A 12,023-nucleotide genomic window follows, 5' to 3' on the forward strand; every position below is an offset into this window, starting at 1 on the left:
AACTGTGGGGACAGGCAGAACAGTACCGATAATCAACAAATATGCTTACCCTGGTCTACTCCAAGTCAACTCTATGAGTTATGTGCACAGTGAATGTACAAGTGCATGTAAAATTGCATGATCCTTTGAGATTTTCACTGCTTTTTCAGGGATGAATTGGGCAGACTACATCGGACGAAAAGTAGTACGACCATGGTATCACCGGTCCGTCGGGTATGATGAAGTGTGGGACACCCCTGAGTGTAACACATAAATTACACTGATCACTGCCGAATCAGGTTTTGCTAACTTAACCACACGCTTTTATGTCTCGCTGGGGTATGTTGTGCTGACTGTGTGGACACTGATTTCCACCGCGCTCTAATTCTCAGTGGGATTTACTGTCAGGCTGAGATTTTCCTCAACTCTGTGGACGCTAAAATTTCGCCGGGCTGAGAAAGGTAGTACAAATGTACACAGCTTGCGCTGGAATACTAACGCTGAAAGGCTCGTACTGACAAACTTTGAGCATTGTACATTTATTTACCTAAAATAGGTTATTGAATTAATGGATGACCACTACATGTACAATACTAACCTTCAGCTGTATTGCCCGGTCCTTCTCTCACTGCAATCACACCTTCATCGCTCACCATTGATATTGAGGTACCTCCTGCATATGAAAATGAGATCACAAGAATCACAAAGAGAATTCTCTACGAGTATTGCTTGGATTGTTGGTACATAAAGTTTAGGAAATTGACATTTTGACATTACTAAACAATATGCTGGTGATTTCCACAAACATGACAGGCAGGTTTTAGCCTACTTTACAATGCTATGAAATAGAGTTTGCGAAATGGGCGATAATTTCATCAGCACGTGGGTTGCTCCCAACACTGAAGCTCACGTTTTTGCCGCCGACTTCGAAGGTTCGATGGACTTTTCTGTGCTCTAGATGGAGGTCGTGAGTCAGTCAAGTGCCAAGTTTAAAAGTCACCGGGGAAAGGGCAATCAAGTATGGATGATTTCAACACTTTTCCCGCTTGCATCTTTCCCTCAAACCAATAAAGAATGGTGGGTACGGACGATTTGCACAGAATTCCTCATTTTCATTATAATGGAAACGAAGGCTAAAAAATAACTTTTATAAACTAGACAAATTGGAACTCCATGTGCGACAGTGAATCGCGCTGCTGCCTGGTGATCGCGAGGTGTTTGTTGCGCTGGAAGCGAAGCGTCACTGAAAGTTGATATCCCTCCCTAGTGATGTTTTGCCTCGGAGAGTACTACCGTATAATGCAGTGAGTGCTCTCGGAGCAGAAATTTCATTATTAGCCTACTCAAGCTCAAATGATGAGGGGTGAATTCCCCGAAACACTATGTATTGAGCAGGGAGTGGTGCTGTCTTGCAGGTTTGCCGAGTGGAAGGTTCGAAAGGCTTTTCGTGTGCTCCAGACGCAGTCGTGAGTCAGTCAAGTGTCAAGTCAGTCGGCAGGGAGCCGCTTGAGCTCCGACGTTCGGAGCAGACACTTTCTTCACTAATCATCGACGATGTTGCAACATCTTTCGTACAAATTGGAACACAGCAAATATTATTTAGAACATTTCTGCTGGTACAAGACAACTGTATTTTCATATAAACTTCAGCTGGTATGCACACTAAGACAAAGACCAGCATCATCCATTGACTAAGAATCATTATCATGGCCATTCTTCAACTTGCATTGCAGTCTTCAAAATTAATTGTCACTTACTATCGCTCTGTAAATCAATAGCCAAATTCAACAGTTGGACAAGACTACTCCCATCACATCCTGCCTCACGGTCGATCTTGATCAGGAAATCGTTATCCAGTCGTTGAGTGAGATCAGGATGGTGCAAGTCACAAAAGAGAAACTGAAAGCTGCCTGCTGGGTACAGTAAAAACGCCCCAATTGATGCTTGACAGCAAAGTGGAAGATCACGCACATGACCGGCCACCTCACATGCCGTTCGATAAGTGCTGATATACTCTTCATCCAGGGCGACATCTCCAAATACTTCAGTGAGCACTATATCTGGTACGGTCGCTAGTTTGGCGATGATCTGTGGTAGGTTGCTCTTGACAACCCTTGTGAAGAAATCTACAGACAGCGAATAATACACAAGAAAAACAGGATACATTGTTGTAACCACTATGTCTGGTCCAATAGTGTGTGTTTTTGTGTGTGTGTGTGTGTGTGTGTGTGTGTGTGTATGTTTGTGTACCGTAAAGTCCGCTGCAAATGCCCACCGCATTGTGCAAGATCTGCTGGCCTGTACGCACTGACCCCATGCACTGTCACTCCCACTGTACGAAAGTGCATCTCACACCGTGGCGCGAAGAGCGCTTTGCTACGGTAAACGATGTCCACTTTCCTGGTTTCAAGGTCTCTTTGGGCAGTAGCTACGAGCTAGCTCGTAGTGATTTTATGATGTTGTTTGTTGTATTTCGCAAATCAAAATGGGTTTTTCTTCCGAATAACAAGGTAGCAAAGAGCAGAGTATTGCAGGAACCAAATATACTTCTGACGGTGTTTCAAGCCATCATTTCCAAATCACGCAACACGCAAAGGCAAGGGTTTTTCTCGAGCACTTCAGAGTTTTCAACAAGTTGGTAGCGACTTTGTAGGTGTGGCTTTTGTGACATCTCCCCTGTTCGACTTGCAACTGCAATACTGCGACCGGTCAAGTCGTCGAATGATGCTTCGTCAGAACAATCACCGTTCCGTTCTGAAAGCGCAACATCGTCACATTCATGGCACTGCAGAAATTTCATGATTTGAAAACCAAAATAATGGAGAACGAACTTTTAGGAAACTTCACTTCTCAACTCCAAACTCCAAAAACGGTCTCTTCACTGCGATTCAAATTCAAATTTACATTTACATTACTGTACACCAAATTTTCGGGCCTGGCCCATCCTCAGGAGAACGAACTACAATAACAAGGACCATCCATCCAAAGTCCATCATGCATGAGGAGTACTGTAGGACTTTGGCTTTCGGCTTGTACAATTCGTTCTCGCAAAGCTTCCCCCTTCTTTACTTATCTTTGATATTTATGACCCATTACAGTCGTTCTTGTACGCATTCTACCTTCATGCCAGTTTTCTACAACTAAACTGACCTGAAAAAGACGAAAATAGTATGGATTGCTGCGAAGTGGGCGCTTGCAGCGGACTTTACGTATACACGTATGTGTGTGCGTGTATGTCCCATATGGTGCAGTCGATTTCCAATCGAGAGGTTGCGGGTTCAATTCCCGACGATGATGGTCGCACACGTCTTTCTTCTCTTTCTCATTCTCCTAGCTCTTTTTTCATAATCCTAGGTGGCTACCAACAGCCAGTGTATGCCGGAGTATGTGGCGTGGCGTGTGTGTCCAAAAAAAATTAAAAAATGGAAAAATGAAAAATGAAAAATAGGGATTCACTGGCCAGAATAAGCTACAGTGCTGGCAACTGAATACCGACCCCCCTAGCGTCTCGTACGAATCGCTAACGCGGCTAGCGCACCGCTAGGAGGGTCGGATTTCAGTTGCCAGCACTGTACTTAAATCAGCTGTGTGCTGGATACCAGGCTAAAATCAGTGGCGGTCAATTCATCAGCCTTGCAAGCTGTTGAATGGTGTAATTCCAGCATAAGTTGCTATGTCTAATATAGCTGTTCGCTATCATCGCTTCCGCGATGGGCAGGTCTGAGGTGTGTGTGTGTGTGTGTGTGTGTGTGTGTGTGTGTGTGTGTGTGTGTGTGTGTGTGTGTGTGTGTGTGTGCGTGCGTGCGTGTGTGTGGTGGGGGGGGGGGGGGGGTGTGTCCCATATGGTGCAGTGGTATGTGCAGCGATTTCCAATCGATAGGTTGCGGGTTCGATTCCCGACGATTATGGTCACACACGTCTTTCTTCTCTTTCTCAGACTCTTCCTGACTTTTCTTTCATTCTCCTGGGTGGTTACCAACAGCCAGTGCATGCCGGAGTATGTGGTGTGATGTGTGTGCGGGAAAAATAAAATAAAAAGACCAAAAAGTAGGGATTCACTGGCCAGAAAAAAGCCACTTCAAAGCTGTGTGGTGTAGACCAGGCTGAATAGTGGTGGTCAATTCTTCAGCCTTGCAAGCTGTTGAATGGTGCAATCCCAGCACAAGTTGCTATGGCTTCTGCTGTAGCATCGCTATCATCGCCTCTGGCGATGGGCGTCCAATGGTCAATGGTCAATGGTGTGTGGTACATGGTGGTGGTGGTGGTGGTGGTGTGTGTGTGTATGTGTGTGTGTGTGTGTGTGTGTGTGTGTGCACGTGGTATGAAAAATCCTGGGTGGTCAGTCCCAACAGCCAGTACATGGTGGAATATGTGATGTGATGTGTGCTGGAAAAAACGAAAACGAAAAAGTAGGGATTCACTGGCCAGAAATGGCCTCTTCAAATAGCTGTGTGGTGTAGACAAGACTCAGAATAGTGGCGGTCAATTCTTCAGCCTTGTAAGCTGTTCAATGGTGCAATCCCAGCACAAGTTGCTATGGCTTCTGCTGCAGCATCGCTATCATCGCCTCAGTGATGGGCGTCAAAACTCAAAAGGGCAAAAAAGGTGCATGTGGTGTGTGTGTGTGTGTGTGTGCACGTGGTGGGTGGGTGTGCATGCAGTGTCACCGTGTGTGTGTGCACGTGGTGTGGCATAAGCATAGCAAGGCACAGCTGAGCACAAGAGGTTCAGTTGGGCTATATGGTTGCTGGTGTTGAACAACTGGTGTAAATTGATCAGAGCATGGAATGCCATGAGCTATACGTATACCCATATCCACACAGACTGTACATACACTGTATTACCATAACAAAGTCAAAGACTGCATTTGACCTGCACACTAGGAAATAATATGCTGTATACAAATAGGTATGTTGCACATGCTGCTGCGCTTGTGTCACTCTGTTGCGGCCTGCTGCTTCGTTTTTGCTGTGTTTTTGTCACCCCTTCATACATGCTGCTGCATCGTCTTCTGGCCCACCAGTGTTTACACTTTTCCGTACTTGTCGCCGCTTTTTTTGTCTTTGTCTGAATGTCATCGTCATACTTTCGCCAACCCACCGCAATGTGCTCTGATCTTTTCCAAGTAGTATACGTTTGTCATGTTACTGGCCACATTCCCATTGCTGGCAGGATCAGTGTGTACTTGAGAGACACGACCTACCTAGCAAGAGTAATCTGAAGGCTTTTCTACTCTCGTACGGCGTAAGAGGAATCACAAATAGTCTGTGGGCACAACATCAAATTCTAAACAACAGCACGTCACAGCCTAAGGACCAGCAGAGCACTTTTCCCGAGCCAGCCTCTCCATAGTATTTCAGCAGAAATCCATTGGAACAAAAATAGATCTCAACTCAGAGTTGCATGGTGCTCAAGCTCTGCACATTGTGCAAGCTCTGCACTCTGACCAGTAGTCAAGGTTCATTTGTAGCCTTTCAGCTGTACAGGTCCAGACGGAACAATGACATAATGTGAGCTACTGGTTTCACTTGTTCAGACTTTGGCAGGAGATGGAGAACTTACAGCGCAGGAGCTTGAAAAAAAAGCACTCCAATTTGAAACTGCGTGCTGCAGGCTAGTACAGCGCCGGCTTCCGCGGATAGCAGCTAGTGCGTACAGGACCTCGCGATCGCAGCAGTGCGTACAGGTTTTCCATGCACGAGCCCACATGTCGAGAATGCGTGCACTAGCTGTACAAACTGGTTTTGCGTGCAAAGCACGAAGCACGGAAGTTGAAACTTTCACACATCGTATGACTCATTTTCTTTTGTGTGTGTCTGTGTCACTCGATGTTGAATATATTGAAGAGGGTTTGAGTCCCCATTAGCTTGAGTCATCATCAAACGTCGGCTATGAAAGATGTCTTTTCCCTTTCTAGATACTTGGATCCGATTATTGACGTACTCTTTTGCCAATGTCAAGGAATGATTGCTCACAAGCTCTTAAAAAATAAGTGCACATTTCGGTGGTGCGGAGGAAGTATATTTTTAGACTACATTTGAACTCAGGCAAAATGTGCACTCAAATAACAATGGACTCGGATGGAGAGCCAAGGATAAATTTATAGTAAAGAAAAAGGACCAAGAAACAACAAGTTATGCTATAATGTCCGCTAACACCACCAGTTACTAAACAATCAGCTTAGGCATGCGATAACATTGCACGACACTGACCGACGGTACTGACGTTCTACAACTAACTGGCTAACAACTCTAGCACATCTTGGATGCGCACTCAAACAGCCTTCCAACTTGGAAGATTCTAAGTTATAGAAATAACATGAGGAGGGGAACTGTAACTGGTGTAACCGGTGTAACTGGTGTAACTGGTGTAACTGGTGGTGTTAGTGGATATTATAGCGGAACCTGTAGTTTCTTGGTCCTTTTTTCTTTACTTCAAATAATAATTTACTACTTACGGGTAGCCTTGAGTATTGCAAATGCATTGGTTGATAATTTGACTGTATACAGCATATGTGACATACATGCTCAGTTTTAGTCTAAACTCCATGTAGCGTAACAAAGATTGATGGATCTTTGCACCAAACAATACTTGGCATCAGTTGATCAAGTAAAGATCTACACGTCTCGTTATTAAACTTACATAGCACAATTACACTATAGTGAGTGCAATCATGTTCATTTCAGTACTTTTGTACAGACATGTATTGACTAAAACCCGTGACACGATGGTACAATGCAGGAGTTGTAATTATCCTACATCGGCTCAACTACATTTTCATTCCCATTGATGGTATGCTGGTTCTACAGTCCATTCACAAAAAAAGATGATCCCTGGCTCTGGCGAGCTGCCGTATTAGGCGATTTTCGTGGTATTATCGTAGACAGCGCAGTGCTGCAAAATTTGAAACCGGGTCCAAAAAGGGTACGTGAACTGGGGTTTCGAACCGCACAATGCACTGTTGCAGGCGGGGTCAAACGGCCTGGATTTTGATGGATCTCCCTGATCAATGCTTTTAGGGCAAAACCTGGCCGAAATCCTATTCTTCTTATGGCTTGCTTTTTGGGCAAATAGTCTTCAGGAACATAATTAGAAGAGGATTCCATAGAAAACTATTCTAAAAGGTTTGGCCAAAGGCTAGAAGTCCATCTTTTTATGAATATACTGTAGTTCTACTCTACAGAATAGAATGCATGATCTTGTATAATGTTGTAACATGCACCAGCATAACATCACACATAACATGTATGTAAAGATTTCTTCAATGTACAGTATTGCAAGTGCTATATTCATTTACAAGGTGTATTCAAGTATGCAACAGGTATACTTATGCTATGATACTTATGCAGCATACAGGTCACAATACAAATGCACTATTGTGCTCACGATTTCATATTTCCCACTTCTTTGTCGGTAATGATTATTCAGATTTTCCATCAACTATAGGACAATGCAGGCTCCAGTGGTTCCTGTCTTCCAATACTTCTTCTCATAGTAATACTCATGAGACTACAAGATAGTCTTCTGAGAGTGCTTAGGGAAAGTATTGGGTTGCCAGAGCAGCTAACAAGTGTAGTGGTGCAATTCCACGTGTATGAAGTATGAACTTTACATACAAAATACCATGAAATCATTGAACTACTTCCCTGCTTAGTTTAACTGGATGCAAGTGTTAGAATTAACTTTATAGCAATCATTTACTCACAAGGATCCTTGACATCTTCATCAGGATGATCATTCTTACGAGTTTTCCAAATCCTCTCCAGCAGTCCACCAACAGCAACATTGGACGGGAAAGATGAAGACTGGATGTCTTGAATGAAGTTCTGGACACCCGATGGTCCTCTCTTGAAGGTAATCACCCAACCAACATAGCAGACTAACCTGTTCTGTTCTGAACTCCTTCTGAGGGAGAAATACTCCTTACTCGCCATCAGATATGTCCTCAGCACGGGATCTCTGCTGATACGTGGATGATGCTCATCAATTGCCATGAGAGCCTTCTTAAATGCTTCATCAGTAATCTGGCATTGAGCTATGTCATGCCATGCTGGCAGGACAACATCATCCCAGAAGTCAAACGGCATTGTTCTAAACACAAAGTTATATATAACGCACACACCCACCACCAACAGAATATTTTGTCTTCTGATCATTGAGTAATGGGTTCAATGAGAATTCAAGTATGAATGACAGTACACCAGAAGTCCACTTTCACAGTGTCACACGAAACAGGTATATGTAACATGTTAACGGCAAACAATCCCCCCCCCCCCCCAACACACATGGCAAAATAACTGCATCACATGTACCCCATACTACCACCATTTCATTCATCACATCCGGTTCTCCACAGCTACATACGTGATATTCACAACACAGTCTGTGCCCTACAGCCCTGCTGTTCACATATGCACACCATAGTTCCACTAGATCACAGTAAAGGTATTCGCGGTTCTCGCGATACTCAGACTGAGTTTTCCGCACCCGTAGGAACGCCACCACCCTCCAGGACCAAGGCGCAGATGCAACTATTAAAGCGGTCGGAGGTGAGTAGAGCAGACCCACAACCAAAGAGGTCAAAGATGGAAAATATCATTTGCTGCATTCAGGATAAACTTATCTATAAACTCTACATGTACCTGCATGACAAAAGGTTTAAGGTTCTGGCAAACATCACAAAGAAGATGGATATGCATGAACACAGGAAAATATTCATCAGTTTGAGGACAGTGTTGAGGGTCAGGAAAGTCCTGAGCAGGTGCAATAGAACACTCTTCTCACCGAGCATAACGTCAATAGAACGGTGCTGAGTCGCTGACCCTTGTACAGCACAGTCGTTTCTGATCTCAGTCACATTCATTCCCTTATCGCCGTACTATTGTCGTAGTACTACAGACTACAGACTAGTACAGTGTAGACTAGTACAGTGTAGACTACAGTAAGATCGGGCGCCGAAGAACACCCAGGCTGGAAAACCGGCAAAATTTAAGAACAGTCCAGGCTAGAATTATCAGATTTAAGAACACTAGATCTACTGTACATAAGTCATTGTACGTAGATCTACATTGTACATGTATATGTATGGAAGGTAAGTAGATCTACATGTCATGTACACGTGTAAACAGTAACTGCTACATGTACAGTCATTCCCATTTACGACACCCACTAGTTTAGAACTTATTAAAGGGGAAGTGCATCGATTTTTCGAGTATGGTCCAGAAGAAAGACAATTTGATATCGGTTCGAATGGCATATCTCTCGCTTCCATACGATAAGCCAAACTTGCCAAATCGCCAATTGTATACTCGCGTTGCCATAGCGACCAGCGCAGTGATGACGTACGAAAGGCTTAGCTCCACCACAGAGAAGGTCGATCACTGCAGAATTTGGTCATTTTCAATTGGTTTATTGTATTCACGAAGTGAAAGAAGGGCTGTGTTCAATGCTGTAAGTGCAGTGAACTGTTTGTTAGTAGTCCTCTCGGTTGTGTACTTGGACGTGACACCGACAGGAGAAAGCTGGAGCGCGGAGACACCAGCAAACAAGCGAACATAGTGACGAACAAAATGCTGAAATCTTGGTTGGGACAAATCAGACGTTCAGCATTTCCCCCAACCAAGGACCATGCCGTTTGCTCTTTCCACTTCCTGAAGATGATTGTGATGCTTCCTGGCGACTTCCCTATCTTTCGTAACATCTTCTGAAGCCAGGTGAGACGACGGGTGGTGGAGATTGACGAATGAAATAATGTAGTAGGTTTGAAAGTTTGCTGAAAATGTCTCAGGAGAGACGGCGACTTCCAAGCATCTTGTCCTGGAGGAAACCATTTCCTAGGCACAGTCAGCCTTGGGAAATGCATGAGAAGGGCGACAAATAGTTCACGGCACTAACAGCATTGAACACAGCACTTCTTTCACATCGTGAATACAATAAACCAATTGAAAATGACCAAATTCTGCAGTGATCGACCCTCTCTGTGGAGGAGCTAAGCCTTTCGTACGTCATCACTCCGCTGGTCGCTATGGCAACGAGAGCATACAATTGGCGATTTGGCAAGTTTGGCTTATCGTATGGAAACGAGAGATATGCCATTCGAACCGATATCAAATTGTCTTTCTTCTGGACCCTACTCGAAAAATCGATGCACTTCCCCTTTAATAATATTATCATGATACTAGTGTTGCATGCGTGCAGCGACTACATCACGGTCGATGTGAAAATGATGTTCCTAAAATAACAGAATGTACTGTTACAAGATTGCATTCTCAGGCTGTACCTTGCCGTGGATTGCTGCAGAAATAGAGCAGCTTCGTTTCCGGTGCAGTCAGTTATTCTCACCACATCACCCTGACTCGATAGCGCACCCCGTCACCGCTGACTTTCACTCCTCGAGTGAACGTTACGTACCAACACCGACACGACCCAATACGCTGTTATCTAGTATGGCACTCAACAGGATTCCGACTAGTGAAAGAGAGAAACTAATGCGTGTCCTCTGTGACCTTGGTCTGGTTCTGTTTGGTCAAGGTCCAAGGATGAGCAAAAAACCTCTTCACTCTCACAATCACATTCTTGCCATCTTGCCATCTTGGCTAGCTGTGCACAGACTCGGTAAACCAACAGTGCAATACCGCCCGCCGCGCCGGGCCGTTGCAGATCACTGAGATCAGATTTATTCTTTCGGGCAGGCCAGGGAGTGGGGAAAACCCATTTACGGACACCCTGGCCTGGTAGATCTAGTAAGTCACTAAGTGCGTTCGATTATGCACGCGAATCGATTCGCGCTATTCACATCACCCCATCATGTGAATGGGGCTGTTAAGTGTGACGTCACGGCCCCTTCGATACGCATAGCAACGAAGAGCACTGGGGACAAACAAAAGTCGCGTCCTCTGGATGGAACCAGATGTCAAGGGCAACAGCATCTAAATGACTGGAGAGAAAGCAGTTTTTCTTTGCTTTTTCTTCAAGCGATTGTTGTCGCTCTTTACTCCTTGTTATTTCCTCTACAAATCTCCTGTAGTCGTCGAGGGCCTTCATAATGGCTGTGAAATTGGCTGCCCACTGTAATACTCCGTGTTTGAGAGTGCTTTGAAGATTCTTCGCGTCCTGATGGATCAAAGTACGAGCGCTCCCTGTGGATTCGATTATATGTAGGTGAGTTGTTCAAGAAATCAGTGTCTTCTTTCTGTCTCTGCCCTCACGCTGGCACAATGTCAGCCTCTATATCCATGACAGCTCGCACCTCCCGTAAACTGCATGACTTAGATATATTCTCGCCCTCCGTGGTGATTGAAGACCCATGGAAGAAGTTATTATATTCAGAATGATGTCCTGAGAATATAAAATACAATAATTATAGGGAATTGTTACAGGGTACTAGTATTTTGGAAGGATGGAGAGAGAGAGAGAGCACTGTTTGAAGTGTTTGTCTCACTGTAATTACTCCAAATTATTGAATGGTGTATGATCTAAGAAAGGTTTGCTCCCCACACCGGAGCTCGCGCTATTCCGCCGACTTTACTTGACACTTGACTGACTCACGACTGCCATCCAGAGCACACGAGAAGTCCATCGAACCTTCGACTCGGCAAACCTGCAAGAATGCACCACTCAATGTGTATGATGTGTATGATCTACTCGATATTTTCCACAATGGTTTTTCCTGATTTGCGGGATCTCTTCTTTTGCTGTTTGCGTGTTTACAGGAAGTGACTGTCTGGTGTATCCGCACCAGATCCTGGGAAAATGAAGTCAGATGCAGAGGCAGGGTCGTCCAGTGATGCAACACTGCCGTTCTATGTGCAACGTCACCGCTAATTCCCCCCGGCGAAAACACAAAAAGACAAACACGTGAAGAAACTACAGTATTGACCGTTCTGGTAATGAATCGTAACTGCTCGGACAGTCGATAATCGAAACACAGAGCACCAGCATTATGTTTTGATATTGGGAACCACACACCAGCTCAATTCTCAAGCCCAAAAATTGATGAATACAAAACACAGAGCGACGCAACAAGAGATCATCCGGCAACCAAA

At 44.6% G+C, this 12,023-nt stretch overlaps 1 protein-coding gene across 1 annotated transcript in view; it reads right to left on the minus strand.

Moving 5' to 3' along the window:
* The window catches only part of LOC135818071 (uncharacterized), an 81,780-nt gene extending 71,260 nt beyond the window's left edge, over positions 1-10,520 (minus strand). Inside the window, exons 1-4 of the mRNA XM_065331391.1 lie at positions 10,259-10,520; positions 7,685-8,070; positions 1,737-2,105; positions 578-652 (exon numbers count right to left, since the gene is read on the minus strand). Of these exons, the coding sequence (XP_065187463.1) occupies positions 578-652; positions 1,737-2,105; positions 7,685-8,066 (826 nt within the window). The 5' untranslated portion in view covers positions 8,067-8,070; positions 10,259-10,520. The remainder of the gene's footprint in view (positions 1-577; positions 653-1,736; positions 2,106-7,684; positions 8,071-10,258) is intronic.
* Between the last annotated feature and the right edge of the window lie 1,503 nt (positions 10,521-12,023).

The sequence above is a fragment of the Sycon ciliatum genome, chromosome 5, assembly GCF_964019385.1.
Source record: "Sycon ciliatum chromosome 5, ocSycCili1.1, whole genome shotgun sequence".
In the NCBI taxonomy this organism is placed as follows: Eukaryota; Metazoa; Porifera; class Calcarea; order Leucosolenida; family Sycettidae; genus Sycon; species Sycon ciliatum.